The sequence below is a fragment of the Neoarius graeffei genome, chromosome 6 (assembly GCF_027579695.1).
Source record: "Neoarius graeffei isolate fNeoGra1 chromosome 6, fNeoGra1.pri, whole genome shotgun sequence".
NCBI lineage: Eukaryota > Metazoa > Chordata > Actinopteri > Siluriformes > Ariidae > Neoarius > Neoarius graeffei.
The window spans coordinates 34,525,405-34,552,338 of NC_083574.1; the positions used below are offsets into that span (position 1 = coordinate 34,525,405).

Sequence of the window (26,934 nt, forward strand, 5' to 3'; positions counted from 1 at the left end):
ACTACTAAAAAGAGAAGCTACTAAAAAGTGGGACTAAAAGTTTTATTAAAAAGAAATGTCTTTAAATGTCTTTTAAAACAGTCAGTGGACTGTGGTGCCCTCAGGGTGTCAGGGAGGGCATTCCACAGCCTAGGTGCAACAGTGCAGAAGGCCCTGTCTCCCATTGTCCTCAGCCTGGTTCTAGGGATCTGGAGAGAGTTTGAGTGAGTGGAGCGGAGGGAGCGTGATGCGCTATGTGGGAGAAGAAGTTCTTTGAGGTAGGGGGGAGCATGTCCATGGATACATTGATGTGTGAGGAGGGAAACTTTGTATTGGATGCGGGCAGAGACAGGAAGCCAATGGAGTGAATGGAGGATAGGGGTGATGTGCTCGTATTTGCGCACTCTCATCAGGATCCTAGCTGCAGAGTTTTGGATGTATTGCAGCCTCTGCAGACTCTTGCTAGGGATCCCAATGAGAAGTGCATTGCAGTAGTCCAGTCTGGAAGAGATAAAGGCATGGACTAGCTTTTCGGCATCTGAGAAGGAAAGAATGGGGCGGAGTTTGGAGATATTTCTGAGGTGGTAGAAGGAGGTCTTACAGAGGTGGTTTATGTGGGATTCAAAGGTAAGTTGGGGGTCCATTTTCACACCAAGATTGGTGACTACAGACCTTGCATTTTCCAACATGACAATGCCAAACCACATACTGCATCAATTACAGCATCATGGCTGCGTAGAAGAAGGGTCCGGGTACTGAACTGGCCAGCCTGCAGCCCAGATCTTTCACCCATAGAAAACATTTGGCGCATCATAAAACGGAAGATACGACAAAAAAGAGCTAAGACAGTTGAGCAACTAGAATCCTACATTAGACAAGAATGGGTTAACATTCCTATCCCTAAACTTGAGCAACTTGTCTCCTCAGTCCCCAGACGTTTACAGACTGTTGTAAAGAGAAAAGGGGATGTCTCACAGTGGTAAACATGGCCTTGTCCCAACTTTTTTGAGATGTATTGTTGTCATGAAATTTAAAATCACCTAATTTTTCTCTTTAAATGATACATTTTCTCAGTTTAAACATTTGATATGTCATCTATGTTCTATTCTGAATAAAATATGGAATTTTGAAACTTCCACATCATTGCATTCCGTTTTTATTTACAATTTGTACTTTGTCCCAACTTTTTTGGAATCGGGGTTGTAATATGCAGGTACATACTATATGAAATGTGTCTTTAGCTGATATATACGGTAACATTACGAAAGGTAAGGTACATTACCTGAGCAGACAGAGGCAGCAAATCCTCTTTTATCAGAGTTGGAGGTTCATCAGTGACTTCACTGCTGGTCATTGAGGGCTCTGTGAGCAAAATGAAAGGATGAAACAAGCTTTAAAAAGAAATGCGGAATGAATATGTAATAGCAGATATTTCAATATGTAATGTGTGATTAGGCTTCATTTAAAATCCAAGGCATATATGACAATGAAATGCGACATTCAGTTAGGTTTAATTCATATGGAAGGGTTTATGTCACTGAAGGCAAGTATATAATTAACCTCTGTTCAAGGGCGAGTGAATAATTGTTTGTTTGCGCATTTAATTAATGATTTATTTCCTTAACAAGTTCTTCAGTCATTAAATCTTAGTGGGTGGGATCATCTGCTCTAACCCATTTATGGAAGAATAATTCTAAAGTATTCACTCCATGGTCAATCTCAACATGGGCTCCCAAGCAAAGTTATCAGTCATCAGGAAAACAGTCCTCTCATCTCATATTTTTAGAGGCAGATACAGTCATCTAGATAGGAAGCTGAACTCCAAACAAGACGGTCTCTGCCCCAGGCTGAAAGTAGCAGCCTGCTTCCTTTTCAAAGTAAAAACATAGGCCTATTTAAAGTACATGGGTCTGTCTCAGAAACTGGGTACTGTGGGGGTACCCCACTAAATATACTCACAGTCAATAAACTATACGGTTTTGAATGGTGATGTTGGTTTTAATTTGAAATAAAATGATGAAAGAAATAATACAGATAAAACTAAATCTTTGATGTGAATATTCAGAATTTGGCAAAAATTCTGCAAATTTGTGGAAAAATGGCGGCTTGATCTGGGACATGATAAATGGTTGACTACATCGCATTCCCTTAAAAAGGTTGTAGTCCACTGAAAAGTCTACAGTTATCACTAATTGTATTTTAAGTTGTAACTTTATACACCTAAGGATTGGTGCGCTCACAGAATAATCATAACCGTAATAAAACATCATGCAAAATATTTGATCACCGTTGTAACTCCATGTTCCGCAAACCCAAAACCAATACGATCGTGTGTTTTAATCTAAACGGAAAGCCTCAGGGTCAAGGTCACGACCTCACCAAAAGTAGTAACTTAAAATCACTACGCCATATAAAAATTTAGTTATAAATCTGCGATTTTGTTTTTTAAAACGAAAGCTGAAAGTTAGGTATAGAATATGTTTCTTACAGAATATGTTACGATGGTAGCTGGTCTTGTATGAATTTCTGAGCTATAAAATAAGTTGTGGTCTATTTTTTACCGTAGCGTGTTATTTGTGTGCGGGGAAGGACACACATTAACAATTTGCATGTGTAGAATGGAATTTTCCACTCCAGCAGTTAGAAGTTGATCGTGCTTCCATTTGCGGTCTTTCTGTTACACGGGTGATCTGTTTGGACGTTATCACTGAAAAGATGAGTTTTGACAGTTTTATTTTGTTTTAGTCTTGCATTATAAGGCAATAGAATGTTTCTTTTTCATCTTACTTTCATATTTCGTAGTGTTTGCGTATTTTTGGCCAATATTTTGCAACCATGGTCAATTTAGATCGAACTTTTCATAGAATCTACAGCCAGTCATTTTGCCCCGCCCCCACTCCGTCCAGTGCGGCAGTGATGTCCCGTTGCTCGCGCACCGCAGTAGAGACCCGCGCGACCTTCAGCCGGTACAGTCGCTGTTCTTTTACCACCGCCATTATTCTCATCTTTGCGGTGCGTTCTTGATTTTTCCATTGTGTCCTATTTCGCCATATCAAATACCCAAAATGTATCATATTATTCATATTTAAGTGAGTAATCAATTCAGTCATCATAACTTGGCATTTTTAACCCAAGCAATCAAAAAGAGGAAATTTATTCAATATTTTCACTCATCTGTGAAGGAGGGGCTTTAATTCTTCATGATGTAGTTATGTTATATGAAAATCAATTTTACAAAAGCATTTGAATTGTAATAAAAAAAAATGTCCCACAGTGGAGGCCAGATAAAGCAAGATACTATCTTTATTCTTATTAAACATGACAAAAGAAACATTGAGTGTTCGGTAAATGCAAAAAAAAAAAAAGTAAAATTAGAAAATGTATTTTTTGACCATAATGTCCCAAATGAGAGACCAGTTTCTGAGACGGCCCGATATATAAAAAGCAATATATCAGACATTACCAACTGTTCTGCACATCATACAGCTCTCCAACTCACATCACAGCAGCTGGTTATACAAGAAAGAGCAGGTTCGGTCACCTCACACCTCACCACCATTGTGCTAAAGCCAGTGTTGTAGTCTTCAAGTCCAAGTTCAGTCTCGAGTCCCCAATGTTCAAGTTCGAGTCAAGTCCAAGTCATTAAAAAAAACTGGAGTCGAGTCCACTACTGATCCGAGGCGAGTCCGAGAACAAGACTCCAACCGCACCATTTGACGGTGGCTGTTTCAGCACCATTAACATTAGTTTGTTCCTGAACATGACGTATGAACAGGTGAATGTGCTTCTCTTTATCAGGAAGTGTGAAGTATTCTGTCAGAGATGGTTGGGAGACGGATGTAAGTGCAGAAGGTGTGTTTATTAATACAAGTGAAGATGGGTAAACAATCCAGAACGGCAGGCAAAATCGTAAAACAGTGAAACAGGCAACAGGTCGAGCGAGGCACAAACAGGCTATCGTAGACTCGGCAGAATCAAAGACGAGAAACAGGAAATCAGGGATCAGGAGCCCAAACAAGGAAATAAGGCTTGGTATAGTGTCAGCAACGCAACTCAATACTTCGCAAAGTAAGTGTGTTTTCACAGTTTTTATATAGGTGCGCTGATTGCGCCTTAAGCTTGTGCAGGTGCGAGTCGTTTACAGTGCGTGCGAGAGTCTGCTTGGCGCGTGTGCTGTCCGGAGCATGCCCGAGAGTCTATCTGATGCACACGACAAGGCATGCAGGTGTGACACTCTTGTACGAAATTAGTACAAAATGAATGTAGATATAAATATCTTATGGCAAATTATTATGGCATTTTACAAAAAATAAAGAAAAAATCTGAGTCCTCATCTCCAATTTACGAGTCCGAATGCAGTCAATGCATGAGTCCGAGTCATCAGTGCTCACGTCCATATTAGGTCACGAGTCCTTAAAATTAGGGCACGAGTCGGACTCGAGTACTACAAGCCTGGGTAAAGTCTGACTGAGTTGTGCATGCATGAACCATTGTTTCCCAACAACCAATCACTATTCATCATTGTTCCCAATAACCAAGTACTAATCAATATTATTACCAACGATCAATCATTGATCCCAATGCTAATCACTGTTTGTCCTGAGAAAATCTTCAGTCTTCAGAAAATTTTTCCTCCTGTAGCAAGTTCTGATATACAAATACTGAAAAAGATTCATGAATATGCAAAATGGTCTATGACATCTTCTACTGACTTCTAGCAAGTGTCCGAGTGTGTATTAGCTACAACCCCGATTCCAAAAAAGTTGGGACAAAGTACAAATTGTAAATAAAAACGGAATGCAATGATGTGGAAGTTTCAAAATTCCACATTTTATTCAGAATAGAACATACATGACATATCAAATGTTTAAACTGAGAAAATGTATCATTTAAAAAGAAAAATTAGGTGATTTTAAATTTCATGACAACAACACATCTCAAAAAAGTTGGGACAAGGCCATGTTTACCACTGTGAGACATCCCCTTTTCTCTTTACAACAGTCTGTAAACGTCTGGGGACTGAGGAGACAAGTTGCTCAAGTTTAGGGATAGGAATGTTAACCCATTCTTGTCTAATGTAGGATTCTAGTTGCTCAACTGTCTTAGGTCTTTTTTGTCGTATCTTCCGTTTTATGATGCGCCAAATGTTTTCTACGGGTGAAAGATCTGGACTGCAGGCTGGCCAATTTAGTACCCGGACCCTTCTTCTACGCAGCCATGATGCTGTAATTGATGCAGTATGTGGTTTGACATTGTCATGTTGGAAAATGCAAGGTCTTCCCTGAAAGAGGCATCGTCTGGATGGGAGCATATGTTGCTCTAGAACCTGGATATACCTTTCAGCATTGATGGTGTCTTTCCAGATGTGTAAGCTGCCCATGCCACACGCACTAATGCAACCCCATACCATCAGAGATGCAGGCTTCTGAACTGAGCGCTGATAACAACTTGGGTCGTCCTTCTCCTCTTTAGTCCGAATGACACGGCGTCCCTGATTTCCATAAAGAACTTCAAATTTTGATTCGTCTGACCACAGAACAGTTTTCCACTTTGCTACAGTCCATTTTAAATGAGCCTTGGCCCAGAGAAGACGTCTGCACTTCTGGATCGTGTTTAGACACGGCTTCTTCTTTGAACTATAGAGTTTTAGCTGGCAACGGCGGATGGCACGGTGAATTGTGTTCACAGATAATGTTCTCTGGAAATATTCCTGAGCCCATTTTGTGATTTCCAATACAGAAGCATGCCTGTATGTGATACAGTGCCGTGTCTAAGGGCCTGAAGATCACGGGCACCCAGTATGGTTTTCCGGCCTTGACCCTTACGCACAGAGATTCTTCCAGATTCTCTGAATCTTTTGGTGAGCGATCTTATGCACTGTAGATGAGGATATGTTCAAACTCTTTGCAATTTTACACTGTCGAACTCCTTTCTGATATTGCTCCACTATTTGTCGGCGCAGAATTAGGGGGATTGGTGATCCTCTTCCCATCTTTACTTCTGAGAGCCGCTGCCACTCCAAGATGCTCTTTTTATACCCAGTCATGTTAATGACCTATTGCCAATTGACCTAATGAGTTGCAATTTGGTCCTCCAGCTGTTCCTTTTTTGTACCTTTAACTTTTCCAGCCTCTTATTGCCCCTGTCCCAACTTTTTTGAGATGTGTTGCTGTCATGAAATTTCAAATGAGCCAATATTAGGCATGAAATTTCAAAATGTCTCACTTTCGACATTTGATATGTTGTCTATGTTCTATTGTGAATACAATATCAGTTTTTGAGATTTGTAAATTATTGCATTCCATTTTTATTTACAATTTGTACTTTGTCCCAACTTTTTTGGAATCGGGGTTATACTTTCTCCTGAAAGGATTTGGCAACAAATAGTATATGTCTGACAGATAGTCATATATTTTTATTTTAACAACTGCATTCCTTTATAAATGTTGGCAGCCATGGCCTGAAGGTTAGAGAAGCAGCCTTGGGCCCAAAGCGTCACCGGTTCGATTCCTGGGATGTGAGATGAGTTGAGTTGAGTTGAGTGAATGAACAGCACCTTCCTCTCCCTCTGTATCATGGCTGAAGTGCCCCTGAGCAAGGTACCTAATCTCCAACTGCTCCCTGGGCGCTGTAGCATAGCTGCCCCCTGCTCTGGGTATGTATGTGTGCTCACTGCTCACTTGTGTTAAATGCGGAGGAGGAATTTCACTGTGCTTGAGTGGACATGTGACCAAATAAAGGCTTCTAAATATAAGCAAGAAGTTCTGACTCATTACAATCAGCTGCATTACTACCGGTCCAATGAGGTATACAAATATTTCGCCGTGTTATACCTGAATTATCAATATTTTGTACTGGTACATAAAATAGAAGCTATCGGACAAGCGTTATCATGGTCACTGATGAAGTAAAGAATGTGCGACGAGCCTTACCCTCCATGGTCTCCTGTCCCAGGGTGGGTGGCTGAGAGTCCTCTGTGCGGAAGTAGGGAGCGTGAGTCGGGCTCACTGCCCCACTGGCATGCTGTGGACTAGAGTTACTGCTGCTGTCCACTTTGTTATTCGACTGATAGGCATCCGACAAGAAGCTCTGGTTACTATTGTCATCTGTTAAGGAAGTATGATCAAAGAAACTGATTGATGTAACTGAGAAAGCTTGTGTGTGTGTTTTTTTTTTTTTAATAAACTCAAAAAATTACAAGACAATGGCTTTAACTTGGGGCCCTTACATCTGCATCTGGTATATTTACAGTTTGAATAATAAAGTTGTGTACTGATCATTCTCAGGTTCTTTACCTTGGAAATCCAGTAATACTGAGCGAGCATTTTCCAGCACCATATCTGTAGGAAAGCCCTTCAGTTCCCTTGATGCCCCTCCTGGGCCTTTAGCTTTAAATATCTGAGACAAAGTGAGAGACAGAATATCAATGTGTAAATAAACATGAGCTCACATTTCTCTAAAGTTATTTCTTCCAATCTAATTTAAGACCTCATACCTGCTTCGTCTCCGATACAGGAACCCACTTAAAGATCCGTAAGGACGTGTCACCCACAGTTACCCACTTTTTCTCCCTATAAGAAAAGCACCATATGTTATGTTATGAAGTATATAAAATTATAAAACAGGCCTGACAGAATGAAATGTGTGAAATAACCAGTGATTAAAGGTGGCTAAGATCTACAACCCCGATTCCAAAAAAGTTGGGACAAAATACAAAGTTTAAATAAAAACGGAATGCAATGATGTGGAAGTTTCAAAATTCCATATTTTATTCAGAATAGAACATAGATGATATATCAAATGTTTAAACTGAGAAAATGTATCATTTAAAGAGAAAAATTAGGTGATTTTAAATTTCATGACAACAATACATCTCAAAAAAGTTGGGACAAGGCCATGTTTACCACTGTGAGACATCCCCTTTTCTCTTTACAACAGTCTGTAAACGTCTGGGGACTGAGGAGACAAGTTGCTCAAGTTTAGGGATAGGAATGTTAACCCATTCTTGTCTAATGTAGGATTCTAGTTGCTCAACTGTCTTAGGTCTTTTTTGTCGTATCTTCCGTTTTATGATGTGCCAAATGTTTTCTATGGGTGAAAGATCTGGACTGCAGGCTGGCCAGTTCAGTACCCGGACCCTTCTTCTACGCAGCCATGATGCTGTAATTGATGCAGTATGTGGTTTGGCATTGTCATGCTGGAAAATGCAAGGTCTTCCCTGAAAGAGACGTCATCTGGATGGGAGCATATGTTGCTCTAGAACCTGGATATACCTTTCAGCATTGATGGTGTCTTTCCAGATGTGTAAGCTGCTCATGCCACACGCACTAATGCAACCCCATACCATCAGAGATGCAGGCTTCTGAACTGAGCGCTGATAACAACTTGGGTCGTCCTTCTCCTCTTTAGTCCGAATGACACGGCATCCCTGATTTCCATAAAGAACTTCAAATTTTGATTCGTCTGACCACAGAACAGTTTTCCACTTTGCCACAGTCCATTTTAAATGAGCCTTGGCCCAGAGAAGACGTATGCGCTTCTGGATCATGTTTAGATACGGCTTCTTCTTTGAACTATAGAGTTTTAGCTGGCAACGGCGGATGGCACGGTGAATTGTGTTCACAGATAATGTTCTCTGGAAATATTCCTGAGCCCATTTTGTGATTTCCAATACAGAAGCATGCCTGTATGTGATGCAGTGCCGTCTAAGGGCCCGAAGATCACGGGCACCCAGTATGGTTTTCCGGCCTTGACCCTTACACACAGAGATTCTTCAGATTCTCTGAATCTTTTGATGATATTATGCACTGTAGATGATGATATGTTCAAACTCTTTGCAATTTTACACTGTCGAACTCCTTTCTGATATTGCTCCACTATTTGTCGGCACAGAATTAGGGGGATTGGTGATCCTCTTCCCATCTTTACTTCTGAGAGCTGCCACTCCAAGATGCTCTTTTTATACCCAGTCATGTTAATGACCTATTGCCAATTGACCTAATGAGTTGCAATTTGGTCCTCCAGCTGTTCCTTTTTTGTACCTTTAACTTTTCCAGCCTCTTATTGCCCCTGTCCCAACTTTTTTGAGATGTGTTGCTGTCATGAAATTTCAAATGAGCCAATATTAGGCATGAAATTTCAAAATGTCTCACTTTCGACATTTGATATGTTGTCTATGTTCTATTGTGAATACAATATCAGTTTTTGAGATTTGTAAATTATTGCATTCCGTTTTTATTTATAATTTGTACTCTGTACCAACTTTTTTGGAATCGGGGTTGTAGTTGCATTCACAATTTCGATCTTTTTAAAGTATTTTGTCCGTAATGACCCCCCGGTTTTATGCTGTGTCTCCTCCAAATACCACAAATGATGACAAAGTTGTAAAATACAGTACACACTTACAGTTTTGTCCTCAATTTTTCATCTAAAGGCATTTTAGGGAGACAAAAAATATATATTATTTACCCGCTGGGAGGTCCGTATGGTGAAATACCGTGACCTCGGCCTTGAAAATACTGACCAAGGCCCCTTTTAAAGACCTCGGTCATGGTATTTCACGATACAAACTGACCTTAAGCTGGTAAATAATATATATATTTTTTCTTTACCAAATTCTAACAGAAAATGAGAGCGCCCGAAAGGGAAACCATATTTAGAACAAACCTGCTACAAGCTCGTTTTCGGCTTTCTCCTGAAATGTTTTCTTTTATTTTGTCTTCATCGGGGTAGTAAAACTCGCTTTCGCTGTGAACGCTGTCGTTATCGCTATCCATGCTGTAAGATTAATGCTATTATACTGAGAAATGCAAAAATAAATGTTGACAAAAAATTGCTACATTTGTTGTTGTTGTTGCTGTGAACAAACGAGTCGCCAAAGGTCTGTAACAGGGGTCCCGATCGTAGGATTCCGGACTGCTTGCGAGCCAATCAGAGCGCACAATTTGATGGAAACTGGACCACGAAAAAATATAAAATAAGAGCAAATAATCCACCTTGTCCATGTTCATTACACTCATGAACGTATTTCGTGTTTGATGGTGTTATATCCCATTCGCGCTCACTCCAAAAACCGTTTATTTATCCCTATTATGCTGTAATGGTGTCGTGTGGGAATGGAAGCAAAACGGTCAAGTCGAAAAGTTAATCTATCTCCTGGCAAACCTAGTAAGCTTAACGATAATCTTTTACCATGGCTCCAGTGGGAATCTGAACCACTGGCCTGATGTGTCATGGTCTGTCATGACGTTGGTGGCAGTGACGTAAATGATGATGCAGTGATATTGCAACAGAACTATTGACTCTTCCATAATCCGAATACTCATACTGCCTCCTGTAAAGCAACCGGTGGCAAATTCAAAACAACCAGAAAAGAAAACTTTGGCAGATATGGCTGGAAGTTGGAATGAATTATAGATCATATCTGGTCTCGCATGTTTTGCACGTCTCGCAGAGGTTCATAGTCCATAGCATCCAGTGATATCCAGTCAGCTGGGAATACACAACAGCTGTTAGCTTTACCACTATGGAAGACTGAGTAGGAACGAAAATTTATCATCTATCCCGTGTTTTTATCCGATACATGACATTAATGGGTTTTGTATGTGAAAGGGACTTTAGTGAAGCAGATTGACAAATCTAATCCAAGTGCTCTGTGTAATCACCTGTTGCAACTGTCAGTGATATGCCTTTAGATGAAAAACTGAGAACATAACTAAGTTTATACTGTATTTTACAACTTTTCTGTTGCCATTTGTGGTATTTGGAGGATGAATAGCATAAAACCAGGGGGTCATTACAGACAAAACACTTTAAAAACATAGAAATCATGAATGCAACTACTTATTTGCCTTTATGTGCGTGTAATGATTTGCCCCAAATCATTGTTATGGATCTATAGCCTGGGCTAGAACAAAATCAGCCCCAGTTCTTCATCCCATTTTGTGCGTTTTCTCTTCCAACCATTGGTCGTGCTGTTGCACTTGGTTCCACAAAGGTGCAAAATAATCCACTCTGATTAAGACATTTGTCAAGAGCACATAACCTGATGCCAAAAAAAGAAAATTTATTGATTTTTTTTTATCTTTCAAAGAGAGAGGGGCTAGTATTTCTAACTATAGCCATAAGTGTAGCTTATTCACATCCACAGACATAAAATGGAAAGTTCAACATTTACACAGGGCTCCCGCTGGAGCTCGTAAAAAATTACTAGCAGTTACAGTGACAAATGTATTTGTGATCTTTATCATTATCACAAGTCATTGTTTATAGAAATCTTTCCATTTGCCAAAATCCAACCCCCGTGAAGAGACTTCCCCAGAGTGTAAACAATGAGCACGTGCTTGTGACCAATAAAACTGGACTCCACATAATGACCAAATGATGGACCAATCGCAAAGCATCTTAATTGGCCTGGTGTGGTGTTGTAATTATCTCTACGTGAACCAAACCACAGTGCAGTCTAAACTGACAAAGTTTTTTGGGCAGGCTTCTTCAAGCAATGAAGATGATTTAAGGGCTGAAACAGCCATGGGGGAGGCACACTCAGAGCCCCAACCGTCCCCGAGCACATCGGACAGCATCAGTCAGTGGTGAACCGTTACTATTAGAGCTGGGACTTTGGCCAAAACTTATCCCGACACACCAAAAACGCAACAGGACAAATAATTTTGCAAGGGATTAGCAGCAGGCTGCCAGGTCGCTCTGTTGTGTGTAGTTGTCAATGTTGATTTTAAAAGTAACTCAGTAAACGACACAGGGAAATGAATACTTCAGTCTAAGTGAAAAATACAGTGGCAAGCGAGCGTGCGTGGAAGAAGAGACTGGAGACAGAAATCTTAGTTTCTCGGTCGTTAGCCTGTGCTACTTGCTCTCGATAGCACTGGCTTGACTGCTTTATTAGCATTCGCTAACACTACCGATGAACGCTACACCGGTGACTTCACTGCAGACTCGTGGTTAAGCTCGTGTTGGCCTTCGAGGAGGCCTAGGGCAATACATTTTTGGTCCCTCCCACTATAAATCAAAATCTAATTGGTTAATTCATCTGTCACTTCCTACATAAACACAAACTGCCATGGCCTTCTGTCCCGGCAATGAAGTCCGAACCAATGAGTGAGCCAGCTCTAAACTTTTCTCAGCCTATAGACAACAAACAAAAAAAACCTCATTGGATAACTCGATTTTAATGTTTTCAGGACAGTAACCCTTTCATTTCTGTAGCAAATCTGAGAGAAAATGAGAGCAAATTAGAATTAGAAGAGAATAACTATAATGAAATTATGAAAGAATGAAAGCAATTAAAAGAATGAAGGAAATTAAATATAAAATTTAAAATGCTAATATGTTTGGACCTTCTCTGAAGGCTAGAAAGCAGTGATGGTTCCCCTCTGGTGTCAGTAATACAGAGGTCAGTTAAAAAAAAAAAAAACAGCCAAAGTGAAAGTGCTGTCAGCCAGCAAGTGACTGAAGGGAGCTCTGTTTCAGGGGGCGTGGCATGTTGAGTCCCCATGGCTAATGTTGATAAAAAACGCTCCCTGTGTCTGAAATCACACACTATATAGTGGACTCATAGTATCCCACAATGCACCATGAAAAGTAGTGTATAACCAATGGTGACTAACCAAGGAATACAGTGGGGCAAAAAGTATTTAGTCAGCCACCAATTGTGCAAGTTCTCCCACTTAAAAAGATGAGAGAGGCCTGTAATTTTCATCATAGGTACACTTCAACTATGAGAGACAGAATGGGGGGAAAGAATCCAGGAAATCACATTGTAGGATTTTTAATGATTAATTGGTAAATTCCTCGGTAAAATAAGTATTTGGTCACCTACAAACAAGCAAGATTTCTGGCTCTCACAGACCTGTAACAACTTCTTTAAGAGACTCCTCTGTCCTCCACTCGTTACCTGTATTAATGGCACCTGTTTGAACTGGTTATCAGTATAAAAGACACCTGTCCACAACCTCAAACAGTCACACTCCAAACTCCACTATGGCCAAGACCAAAGAGCTGTCAAAGGACACCAGAAACAAAATTGTAGACCTGCACCAGGCTGGGAAGACTGAATCTGCAATAGGTAAGCAGCTTGGTGTGAAGAAATCAACTGTGGGAGCAATTATTAGAAAATGGAAGACATACAAGACCACCGATAATCTCCCTCGATCTGGGGCTCCACGCAAGATCTCACCCCGTGGGGTCAAAATGATCACAAGAACGGTGAGCAAAAATCCCAGAACCACACGGGGGGACCTAGTGAATGACCTGCAGAGAGCTGGGACCAAAGTAACAAAGGCTACCATCAGTAACACACTACACCGCCAGGGACTCAAATCCTGCAGTGCCAGACGTGTCCCCTGCTTAAGCCAGTACATGTCCAGGCCCCGTCTGAAGTTTGCTAGAGAGCATTTGGATGATCCAGAAGAGGATTGGGAGAATGTCATATGGTCAGATGAAACCAAAATAGAACTTTTTGGTAAAAACTCAACTTGTCATGTTTGGAGGAGAAAGAATGCTGAGTTGCATCCAAAGAACACCATACCTACTGTGAAGCATGGGGGTGGAAACATCATGCTTTGGGGCTGTTTTTCTGCAAAGGGACCAGGGCGACTGATCCATGTAAAGGAAAGAATGAATGGGGCCATGTATCGTGAGATTTTGAGTGAAAACCTCCTTCCATCAGCAAGGGCATTGAAGATGAAACGTGGCTGGGTCTTTCAGCATGACAATGATCCCAAACACACCGCCCGAGCAACGAAGGAGTGGCTTCGTAAGAAGCATTTCAAGGTCCTGGGGTGGCCTAGCCAGTCTCCAGATCTCAACCCCATAGAAAATCTTTGGAGGGAGTTGAAAGTCCGTGTTGCCCAGCGACAGCCCCAAAACATCACTGCTCTAGAGGAGATCTGCATGGAGGAATGGGCCAAAATACCAGCAACAGTGTGTGAAAATCTTGTGAAGACTTACAGAAAACATTTGACCTCTGTCCTTGCCAACAAAGGGTATATAACAAAGTATTGAGACGAACTTTTGTTATTGACCAAATACTTATTTTCCACCATAATTTGCAAATAAATTCTTTAAAAATCAGACAATGTGATTTTCTGGATTTTTTTTTCTCATTTTGTCTCTCATAGTTGAGGTATACCTATGATGAAAATTACAGGCCTCTCATCTTTTTAAGTGGGAGAACTTGCACTGTATATACCATCATGAATTGCAGTCGCACTGAAAGAAAAGAAAAAAAAAGTGTGTTGGGGTGAATGGACGGAGGAAGAAACACATTATAAACGGACATTCAAGTACAATTAAAAATAGTAAGAAAATAGAAAAAAGCTAAAATAGAATAAGACAGATAAAATACAAGAATAAAAAGTTACAGCATGGAGCGAGGAATTCATCAAAAGCCTCAAATTTGATTTAATAAAAGGCAAAGAAGAAAGCATTCAGCCTTGATTTAAAAGAACTAAAAGATGCAGCAGACACAAAGTACTTTGTATTTATTAATGTGGGAAATACGCTCGGTATAATATGGATTTATCACAAAAATACATGCATGTATTTATTATTTTGAAAACCCACCAGCCGACTGATCTGGCACGTTTTAATTGTGCGACAGTAATGACGTAAATACCAGTGTAACAGAGTAGCGCCTGAAAGGGTTTTTTGTGGCTACTACCTCATAGAGGCGAAGCCATTATGTCATCGTGTTGTAAGAATGAGTGTAACAATAACGCATTGTGCATGCGCATAAGCATTACAAATCACGAGAACGGCAAATTGTGATCTCGCGATACAAACAGCTGATCTCACGTTATCAAAGGTAGGCAAGTATAAGAATGTAAGAATGAGTGTAACAATAGTGAAACTTTGTAACCAATCAGCACTTATCCTGATTAAGTTCGATGACCCGTTCTACTTCTTGATAAACTTCAGAACCAGAAACAAAATAAGAGAAACTTCATTACAACGCCGTAGTATCGGAAGATAATCGGCAGATAAAAAGATACACAAAATTCACCTTGTGGTTCGCCAAGGCTACTGATTCGATGTCAAGTAAGTGGTGTTTATTTTAAGAAAATGTACCTTTTGATTATCACAGCTTTTGTTTGGTCCTTCTGAAAGGTCAAATGAAAAGTTTTGTACTTTTTTTTTTAGCTTTTTGGCAGATATTCACACCAAGAATTCCAGCCATTCAACAAAAACTCAAGAAGGCAGCGAAGACAACGCTGGAATCTTTTGAGCGATCCGCTCGGCTTGCAATTACAAAAGTCTCATGTGGGAATAAATCAGCTCCTTCGGGGGATAACTGAGCCCTTTCGAGGGATTAGCCTATTTATTTTAGAGTCTTTACACTACACTCGTGAAACAAAATGTGCTCCATCCATCCATTCATTATCTCTAGACGTTTTATCCTGTCCTACAGGGTCGCAGGCAAGCTGGAGCCTATCCCAGCTGACTAGGGGCGAAAGGCGGGGTACACCCTGGACAAGTCGCCAGGTCATCACAGGGCTGACACATAGACACAGACAACCATTCACACTCACATTCACACCTACGGTCAATTTAGAGTCACCAGTTAACCTAACCTGCATGTCTTTGGACTGTGGGGGAAACCGGAGCACCCGGAGGAAACCCACGCGGACACGGGGAGAACATGCAAACTCCGCACAGAAAGACCCTCGCCAGCCCCGGGGCTCGAACCCAGGGCTTTCTTGCTGTGAGGCGACAGCGCTAACCACTACACCACCCACAAAACATGCTCATTAGTACTAAATAATGCTTCCAAGACAATTCATGAACAAGTGCTTTCTTACTATTTTGAAAATAGATCTAGTTCACAGCACTGGATTTTGAACAAAACACAGTAAACAAAATTGGTAACCAAAATACTCCAAACCCTGATGCTGCTCACAGCTTGGTGATGCTTGCAAGAGATGAGGCGAGTAGAATTGATAACATGTATATATGCTATATTTACTGTATAGACATGGGATCAGAAAACAATTTTATTTATTATAAGCAGCAGCCACATGTACCCATTTTTCATTTTACAAATGAGCTTTATATATCTCATCTCATCTCATCTCATTATCTGTAGCCGCTTTATCCTGTTCTACAGGGTCGCAGGCAAGCTGGAGCCTATCCCAGCTGACTACGGGCGAAAGGCGGGGTACACCCTGGACAAGTCGCCAGGTCATCACAGGGCTGACACATAGACACAGACAACCATTCACACTCACATTCACACCTACGCTCAATTTAGAGTCACCAGTTAACCTAACCTGCATGTCTTTGGACTGTGGGGGAAACCGGAGCACCCGGAGGAAACCCACGCGGACACGGGGAGAACATGCAAACTCCACACAGAAAGGCCCTCGCCGGCCACGGGGCTCGAACCCGGACCTTCTTGCTGTGAGGCGACAGCGCTAACCACTACACCACCGTGCCGCCCAGCTTTATATATATATATATATATATATATATATATATATATATATATACACACACACACACACACACACACACACACACAACCGTTCAAAAGTTTGGGGTCACTTTGAAATGTCCTTATTTTTGAAAGAAAAGCACTGTTCTTTTCAATGAAGATCACTTTAAACTAATCAGAAATCCACTCTATACATTGCTAATGTGGTAAATGACTATTCTAGCTGCAAATGTCTGGTTTTTGGTGCAATATCTCCATAGGTGTATAGAGGCCCATTTCCAGCAACTCCAGTGTTCTAATGGTACAATGTGTTTGCTCATTGCCTCAGAAGGCTAATGGATGATTAGAAAACCCTTGTACAATCATGTTAGCACAGCTGAAAACAGTTGAGCTCTTTAGAGAAGCTATAAAACTGACCTTCCTTTGAGCAGATTGAGTTTCTGGAGCATCACATTTGTGGGGTCGATTAAATGCTCAAAATGGCCAGAAAAATGGCTTGACTCTATTTTCTATTCATTTTACAACTTATGGTGGTAAATAAAAGTGTGACTTTTCATGGAAAACAGAAAATTGTCTGGGTGACCCCAAACTTTTGAACGGTAGTGTATATATATATATATATATATATATATATATATATATATATACACACACACACACACACAGAGAGAGAGAGAGAGAGAGTCCTGTATATATGTAGAATTCCCTCGATAGTGAGTAGGGAGCCGTGAATGAGTGAGTGATTTCAGACACAGCCGCTGTGTCATTCTGTGTTCAGTTTGTAAATCAACCGGAAATTCGGATTCCTTCACTGCTGGTTGTTCTCAGATTTTTTTCTCCTCGACTCTGTTCAATTGTAAATCAAGTTTTGTGTTGAAGTACAGACTAAAGGGAGTCCTAATGCCTATTTTGAATAATTCCATGCTAAAATAACCTTAAAAGCATATACGCAGAGCCATGGCCTCACTTTCGTTTATAAATGCCTTGAGACCTCAAGAATGGCACAGGAATAGTTTTAAGCGTTAACAATAAATCTAATATAGTAATTTTTACGATTAAAGTGATTTATATAGGTAGCGGTCTGAGCGAATGACCTTGACGTCCGTAACGTCACAGCAGGAAGTCTATCGGTCTCATCACCACTTCCGCTATACTAAAACACAGAGCTGACTGCAACTCCGATCCTCCATTTTGAGCTAATTTATCGCCATGCCACGTAGATGTGTTGCTGGCCGGTGCAGCAACACGACAGAAGGTGGATTTACATTACATTCATGGCCCAAGAATGTTCAAACTGCAAAGATTTGGACGTGTTTTGCGAGAAGTTCACAGGCACATTGGGCGGCTAAGAAGTGGTCTCTCCTCTGCTCTGCACATTTTACTGAAGACTCGTACGAGACCTCTGATCTGTTGAGGAGCGTTGGCTATAAGCCCATATTGAAAGAGGGTGCAGGATCAACAATTAAAGAAAACAAGAAAAGGAAAGTATTTATTTTATTTTTTTAAAGGGAGTTCAGTTGCATCAGTTCTCCTGGAGCGTGAGCCGAGGGTTGTTGCTAAAACCCGGGACGGCACAGGATGGGACATATCGCTCGGGCAGTGACCTCCCTGCGGTTGTTGCTAAAACTGGTGATGTCCCAGGTTTTGGTAATTGCCTGAGCCGAGCAGTAATGGCGGAATACACAGTAAGGAAAGAATGAGTGGAGCAACTGTCTTATTTCTAAACTGGATATTGCTGCCATCTCGCCCTTACGTGTAAGAAGAGAACGAACGGAGAACTGAACGAACAAATGAAAGTCAGACTGTTTCAAAACAATCGGCCACAAGATCGGCCTTCAAGAAGCGAGAACACAGACGGGTAAGCGCAGACTCTCATTTGGATAAAAAAAACAACACATTGTTTACCTGCATTTAGATTAATACATGTAACTTGTATTGTGTGTTTAAGTTACCAGTATGAGATTATTTAATTTGCTTCAGAATGTGATGGTCTCAGTTCATCTGATTATTTAATCAGCCTTTTACGTTTTATCAGTGAAAATGCATGCATGTACATGTATGTTGCATAAGTTAGAACACCTATCCTGTTTTAATGAGAGTCAACCCACAATCAGTGAAGTCAAATCAGTCTTAGTTGAACAAGTGGGTAACGGTATTTCTTACTTTCAACACAAGTTCTTATTTATATGACTTTGGTCTATAGCTGTAAAAGGCCTCGGCCTTAAAGTGCATATCACAGGTAAATTCAGGAGCAAGATCAATGTACAGTGGGGCAAAAAAGTATTTAGTCAGCCACCAATTGTGCAAGTTCTCCCACTTAAAAAGATGAGAGAGGCCTGTAATTTTCATCATAGGAACACTTCAACTATGAGAGACAGAATGGGGGGAAAGAATCCAGGAAATCACATTGTAGGATTTTTAATGAATTAATTGGTAAATTCCTCGGTAAAATAAGTATTTGGTCACCTACAAACAAGCAAGATTTCTGGCTCTCACAGACCTGTAACTACTTCTTTAAGAGGCTCCTCTGTCCTCCACTCGTTACCTGTATTAATGGCACCTGTTTGAACTCGTTATCAGTATAAAAGACACCTGTCCACAACCTCAAACAGTCACACTCCAAACTCCACTATGGCCAAGACCAAAGAGCTGTCAAAGGACACCAGAAACAAAATTGTAGACCTGCACCAGGCTGGGAAGACTGAATCTGCAATAGGTAAGCAGCTTGGTGTGAAGAAATCAACTGTGGGAGCAATTATTAGAAAATGGAAGACATACAAGACCACCGATAATCTCCCTTGATCTGGGGCTCCACACAAGATCTCACCCCGTGGGGTCAAAATGATCACAAGAACGGTGAGCAAAAATCCCAGAACCACACAGGGGAAACTAGTGAATGACCTGCAGAGAGCTGGGACCAAAGTAACAAAAGCTACCATCAGTAACACACTACGCCACCAGGGACTCAAATCCTGCAGTGCCAGACGTGTTCCCCTGCTTAAGCCAGTACATGTCCAGGCCCCATCTGAAGTTTGCTAGAGAGCATTTGGATGATCCAGAAGAGGATTGGGAGAATGTCATATGGTCAGATGAAACCAAAATAGAACTTTTTGGTAAAAACTCAACTTGTCATGTTTGGAGGAGAAAGAATGCTGAGTTGCATCCAAAGAACACCATACCTACTATGAAGCATGGGGGTGGAAACATCATGCTTTGGGGCTGTTTTTCTGCAAAGGGACCAGGATGACTGATCCATGTAAAGGAAAGAATGAATGGGGCCATGTATCGTGAGATTTTGAGTGAAAACCTCCTTCCATCAGCAAGGGCATTGAAGATGAAACGTGGCTGGGTCTTTCAGCATGACAATGATCCCAAACACACCTCCCGGGCAACAAAGGAGTGGCTTCGTAAGAAGCATTTCAAGGTCCTGGAGTGGCCTAGCCAGTCTCCAGATCTCAACCCCATAGAAAATCTTTGGAGGGAGTTAAAAGTCCATGTTGCCCAGCAACAGCCCCATAAAACATCACTGCTCTAGAGGAGATCTGCATGGAGGAATGGGCCAAAATACCAGCAACAGTGTGTGAAAACCTTGTGAAGACTTACAGAAAACGTTTGACCTCTGTCATTGCCAACAAAGGGTATATAACAAAGTATTGAGACGAACTTTTGTTATTGACCAAATACTTATTTTCCACCATAATTTGCAAATAAATTCTTTAAAAATCAGACAATGTGATTTTCTGGATTTTTTTTCTCATTCTGTCTCTCATAGTTGAAGTGTACCTATGATGAAAATTACAGGCCTCTCTCATCTTTTTAAGTGGGAGAACTTGCACAATTGGTGACTGACTAAATACTTTTTTGCCCCACTGTAATTCTCCTATTTTATTTTAAACTTTGGTCAAATATCTGTAACATTTTGCATTTCGTGCAATTTTTTTACCTTGCGCAATACCAGAAAAATTCAGTTGAAATCAAGCCATTTGAGGCGAATTGGTCCGCCTCTGAAAAAACTTGGCATTTGGATTTCCCGGGAAACATTGATTTTCGTGACGTCACGTGCGGGACGCCTCCCTCTGAATCCTACGTCAGCGCTGGTTTGTTTATGAGAAAACGACCTGGTGGTTTTAATAAATCTTATTTTTTTGAAAAAAGATAAATGGGTGGTCTAGTGGTTAGCGCTGTCACCTCACAGCAAGAAGGTCTGGGTTCGAGCCCCGTGGCCGGCAAGGGCCTTTCTGTGTGGAGTTTGCATGTTCTCCCCGTGTCCGCGTGGGTTTCCTCCGGGTGCTCCGGTTTCCCCCACAGTCCAAAGACATACAGGTTAGGTTAACTGGTGACTCTAAATTGACCGTAGGTGTGAATGGTTGTCTGTCTATGTGTCAGCCCTGTGATGACCTGGCGACTTGGCCAGGGTGTACCCCGCCTTTCGCCCATAGTCAGCTCAGGGATCGAAATGGGCGGTCGCCCACTCGCCAATGTGAGTTGGAAAGGGTACGGGCGACTAGTGACAACATGTACTCGACCGAGTGGGCGACTGGCTCGCCACGCTATATATATATATATATATATATATATATATATATATATATATATATATATATATATATATCAAACTACTCACTGCCTCAATGGTTTCTATCAACGATTCTTGCCCATTTTAAGCAGAACTTGGTCTATTTTACCCTGTGGGTGGTAAAAGAGAGCAACTGGACTTGCTTGAGCCAGAGAGCAACCGGACTCTCAAGCAAGTCCAGTTGCTCTCTTTTACCACCCACAGTTTACCATGACCTGGATGACTGAGAATCTTCACAGACACGTCTATTTTACCGGTTTTTACGATAATTTCAATAGATTTTGTGAGACATTTGTCAAGTTGGCATAGACGCAGGCGCCACCATATTGTTTACGTGTGCAGTATACGCCGCTACATACAGCATGGCTGCGCGAAGTTTCGTTTCTTCCCGTTCATTTTCGCTGCTGCCCGTGAAGACAAATGTAACTTGAACCGCTATTGGTCAGATAGATTAGACCCCCGCGAAGTTTAAAAGTCCTTGGCTTGACATTTCTGACAGCTATCAAAACAAACGGATATCGCTCAACAAGTATGATGAGCCAGAGCAGCCTGCAGGTGATGAGAGGGAGTATGTGGCAGGAGATGTAGAGCCCCAGGAGAGACAGAATGAGGAGGTGGAAGATGAAGATGACGAGGAGGCGCAGCATGATGTGGTGTATGACCCGATAGATGATGATGATGATGATCTGGATGAGGGTTTCGAAGATTGTGATGATAATGAGATGACTGAGGAAGAAGTTTATAGACAGTTGAAATTGATCACTCATGTCTAATATGGTTGTATTATATGAATAAATATATAAAATCGGCTTGAAATTTGTAATTATAAATACGGACCAGTGCTACTCCATTCGGACCACTACCTCTGAGAGGCACTGGTCCAAATGGGCCAGTGCTCCCAAATTCCCGTTTCGATCCCTGCAGCTGGGATAGGCTCCAGCTTGCCTGCGACCCTGTAGGACGGGATAAAGAGGCTAGAGATGATGAGATGAGATGAGATGAGATGAGATGAGATATGAGATGAGGTTCTGCGTATCTGCTTTAAGTAAGCTCAAACCAGAGAGGTTTATTTTCGCTTGATGGTGCACAGGACGCCCCAAATCAAGTCTTTCTTATTAGAGATATGTAATCGAGAGGCCTAGCTGTATCTGTACAAATATTTTAATTGTGCCAGTTTAGACTGCGGAGTCTCCAGGCCAAAACCAGCAGGCTCAAGAACAGTTTCTTTCACCAGGCAGTCAGGAGGCTCAACTCCCTCCTTGTTCTGCCCCTCCTCCCCCCTCTGCCCCCTGCCACAGATTCTGCTCACACACCCCACTTCAGCATCTGACATGTCATCCTCACAGTCCCCCCCCCGCAAACACACACACACACACACACACACACACACACACACACACACACACACACACACACACACATCTCATCGTTCATTAACACACTGAACTCAGAGACCACACATCTCACTTTACCTCGCTCATTTGCACTATTCCGCACTACCTCATCTTAACAGCTGCTAGTTTGTTTATACTCCTTATTTCATGTTTACCTGCTATACCTCAAGTGCCCTTGACTGTTCGGTTATTTGAACCAATTTATGTGTGTGTGTGTGTGTGTGTGTATATATGTATGTATATATGAGTGTTTAGTCTACGTCTAGTTCATATCTAGAGTGTTTATACTGTTTATATTGTCTGTTTGAGTGTTTAGTCTGTGTGTAGTTCTTATCTAGTGTTTACACTGTTTATATTGTCTGAGTGTTTAGTCTATGTCTTGTTTTTATCTAGTGTTTATACTGTTTATTTATACTGTTTATATTGTTTGTCTGAGTGTTTAGTCTACAGTTAGGTCCATATATATATTTGGACACTGACACAAATTTTGTTTTTTTACCTGTTTACTGAAACATATTCAAGTTATAGTTATATAATGGACATGGACATAAAGTCCAGACTTTCAGCTTTCATTTGAAGGTATCCACATTAAAATTGGATGAAGGGTTTAGGAGTTTCAGCTCCTTAACATGTGCCACCCTGTTTTTAAAGGGACCAAAAGTAATTGGACAATTGACTCAAAGGCTATTTCATGGGCAGGTGTGGGCAATTCCTTCGTGATGTCATTCTCAATTAAGCAGATAAAAGGCCTGGAGTTGATTTGAGGTGTGGTGCTTGCATTTGGAAGATTTTGCTGTGAAGAAAACATGCGGTCAGAGGAGCTCTCCATGCAGGTGAAACAAGCCATCCTTAAGCTGCGAAAACAGAAAAAACCCATCCGAGAAATTGCTACAATATTAGGAGTGGCAAAATCTACAGTTTGGTACATCCTGAGAAAGAAAGAAAGAAAGAAAGAAAGAAAGAACTGGTGAACTCATCAATGCACAAAGACCTGGACACTCACAGAAGACAACAGTAGTGGATGATCGCAGGATAATTTCCATGGTGAAGAGAAACCCCTTCACAACAGCCAACCGAGTGAACAACACTCTCCAGGAGGTCGGCGTATCAATATCCAAATCTACCATAAAGAGAAGACTGCATGAAAGTAAATACAGAGGGTTCACTGCACAGTGCAAGCCACTCATAAGCCTCAAGAATAAAAAGGCTAGATTGGACTTTGCTAAAAAACATCTAAAAAAGCCAGCACAGTTCTGGAAGAACATTCTTTGGACAGATGAAACCAAGATCAACCTCTACCAGAATGATGGAAAGAAAAAAGTATGGCAAAGGCATGGTACAGCTCATGATCCAAAGCATACCACATCATCTGTAAAACACGGCGGAGGCAGTGTGATGACTTGGGCATGCATGGCTGCCAGTGGCACTGGGTCACTAGTGTTTATTGATGATGTGACACAGGACAGAAGCAGCCGGATGAATTCTGAGGTATTCAGAGACATACTGTGTGCTCAAATCCAGCCAAATAATAATCGGCGTTTCATAATACAGATGGACAATGACCCAAAACATAAAGCCAAAGCAACCCAGGAGTTTATTAAAGCAAAGAAGTGGAATATTCTTGAATTACCAAGTCAGTCACCTGATCTCAACCCAATTGAGCATGCATTTCACTTGTTAAAGACTAAACTTCAGACAGAAAGGCCCACAAACAAACAGCAACTGAAAACTGCTGCAGTAAAGGCCTGGCAGAGCATTAAAAAGGAGGAAACACAGCGTCTGGTGATGCCCATGAGTTCAAGACTTCAGGCAGTCATTGCCAACAAAGGGTTTTCAACCAAGTATTAGAAATGAACATTTTATTTACAATTATTTAATTTGTCCAATTACTTTTGAGCCCCTGAAATGAAGGGATTGTGTTTAAAAAATGCTTTAGTTCCTCACATTTTTATGCAATCATTTTGTTCAACCCACTGAATTAAAGCTGAAAGTCTGAACTTCAACTGCATCTGAATTGTTTTGCTCAAAATTCACTGTGGTAATGTACAGAACCAAAATTAGAAAAATGTTGTCTCTGTCCAAATATTTATGGACCTAACTTTATGTCTAGTTCCTATCTAGAGTGTTTATATTGTTGTTTGTTTTTTTTCAATTATTCTATTTTTATTTATTGCATTGCAGGCGACACGGTGGTGTAGTGGTTAGCGCTGTCGCCTCACAGCAAGAAGGTCCGGGTTTGAGCCCCGTGGCCGGCGAGGGCCTTTCTGTGCGGAGTTTGCATGTTCTCCCCGTGTCCGCGTGGGTTTCCTCCGGGTGCTCCGGTTTCCCCCACAGTCCAAAGACATGCAGGTTAGGTTAACTGGTGACTCTAAATTGACCGTAGGTGTGAATGTGAATGGTTGTCTGTGTCTGTTGGCCCTTTTCCACTCCCCTTTTTCAGCTCGCTTCAGCCCGACACGGCTCGCATTTCGACTACCTTAGAACAGCACGACTCGGCTCGCTTCAGCCCTGCTTAGCACCCAAAACTCGCACGGTTTTGGAGTAGGGCTAAAGCGAGCCAAACCGAGCCGAGTGGGGCTAGGGGCGTGAGGAGACACTCCCCTGTGCACTGATTGGTGAGGAGGAGTGTCCTCACATGCCCACACATGCCCCGCGAGCACGCTGGGATCTGTAAACACCGTAAACCTGGAAGAAGAAGAATTACGAATTACGAGAATTTCTGAAGCCTTATGCGCCTCGCCTCATCTATACGCTCTTGCCAGTATCTGTTGGCGTTGTCGGTGACAACAAGCCACAGCACCAAGACCAGCAACACTAACGACTCCATGTCCTCCATGTTTATTGTTTACTATCCTGGTCGTGAGACTACCGCTTAAAAGATCACTGATGTCACTGTTTGCGCCGCCTAACGACATCACGTGACGTCCACCCACTTTCACTAACTCCACCCAATGTGTCCACCCACTTCCAGCCAGCACGGTTCAGCGCGGTTGTAGTCGAAATGCAACTCCAACAGCCCCACTCAGCTCGACTCAGCCGCGTTGGTAGTGGAAAAGCGGCATATGTGTCAGCCCTGTGATGACCTGGCGACTTGTCCAGGGTGTACCCCGCCTTTCGCCCGTAGTCAGCTGGGATAGGCTCCAGCTTGCCTGCGACCCTGTAGAAGGATAAAGCGGCTAGAGATAATGAGATGAGATTGATTGCATTGCCTGTTTGCACCGTGGGTCAGAGAGGACTGAAATTTCATCTGTGCTGTATGTCGAGCATGTATAGCATATTTGACAAAGTTGACTTGACTGGTTGGTATAAACCTGTATTAAGTAACTAAGAAAAAAAATACAGACTAAGTGAAGAATACTTCTTTGACTTGATTTGCTCAAGGGAAAAAAAAGTGAAGAATATTTTTCAGAACCCAGAGGGAACGCTGTTTACATCATATCCCTGTGTCATATATTGTTTATGCGACCACATGCTAGAAACCTCCTCCAGCCCACTGAGGGGAAATGCAGGGTGCTGACTGCAGCTCGCCCTCCTTCACCTGAGCTCCTCCTTCCCACTGACATGCTCAGGACACACCCTCTTTTGCATAACAGCCCAGAGTCGGCATTCTATTGGTCACAGCTCAACTGTATAACTGTCAATCCACACTTCGCCCCGCCCACAGGCCACATTGAAGTTTGTGTTTTCGTGATTAGCTTAGCTGTTGCTTTCACAGTAAGAAACTTAATCGTCTTTAGATTGTTCAGCTTACCATCTACGGACCCTTTCGATCGCCGCCATGACTTTTTTGATATCATCTTTTGCACGGCTTCGCGTTTCCGCTCGTACTGATCGCCCGGACATTTTGATCACTTATTCTATGAGTTTGTTCAGATGCCTCTCTTTTCCTTCTCCCTCTGCTGCCCGCGATTTGGCCGCTTTTCGACGCGATCTCGCGAGATTTCATTATCCGAGATTTGATTATTATTATCTTCCTCTTCGTTAGCGCCCAATGGCTGTAAACAATCACTGCAGTTTTGTTGCTAAGGTTTTGTACAGACGTCAGACCACCTTTTTTTTTTTTCTTTCTTTTTTTTTTTTTCCAAACCAAGGTTATTTCGTCAAGCTTTTTTTCCCCTCCCCTTAAATAAATTTAAACACGAATGGATCATAGAGATCTGAACCATGTCTAAGGATTTAACTGGTTGCTTAAAGGTGCATGTATTTATAGGAAAAGACAATTAGATGTTGTTCAAAAATCAATGCCTTAGAATCTGCACTGGTGCTCTTAAATGTACTCCTATCTCTGTTTTGGACATAGAGTGCTCTATTATGCCTTTGGATCTAAGAAGAGAATTCAAAGAAACTCAAAGTGCAATTAAATATAGATCTTTTGAAGATCATCTCATCTCATTATCTCTAGCCACTTTATCCTGTTCTACAGGGTCGCAGGCAAGCTGGAGCCTATCCCAGCTGACTACGGGCGAAAGGCGGGGTACACCCTGGACAAGTCGCCAGGTCATCACAGGGCTGACACCAGGGGTTAAATTGGGATTGGT

General features: G+C 41.7%; 1 protein-coding gene across 1 annotated transcript in view; it reads right to left on the minus strand.

Moving 5' to 3' along the window:
• bcl7bb (BAF chromatin remodeling complex subunit BCL7B b) overlaps positions 1-26,318 on the minus strand; it is a 29,200-nt gene extending 2,882 nt beyond the window's left edge. The window contains exons 1-5 of the mRNA XM_060922891.1: positions 26,148-26,318; positions 7,475-7,550; positions 7,275-7,377; positions 6,912-7,085; positions 1,262-1,341 (exon numbers count right to left, since the gene is read on the minus strand). Of these exons, the coding sequence (XP_060778874.1) occupies positions 1,262-1,341; positions 6,912-7,085; positions 7,275-7,377; positions 7,475-7,550; positions 26,148-26,239 (525 nt within the window). The 5' untranslated portion in view covers positions 26,240-26,318. The remainder of the gene's footprint in view (positions 1-1,261; positions 1,342-6,911; positions 7,086-7,274; positions 7,378-7,474; positions 7,551-26,147) is intronic.
• Positions 26,319-26,934: the final 616 nt, after the last annotated feature.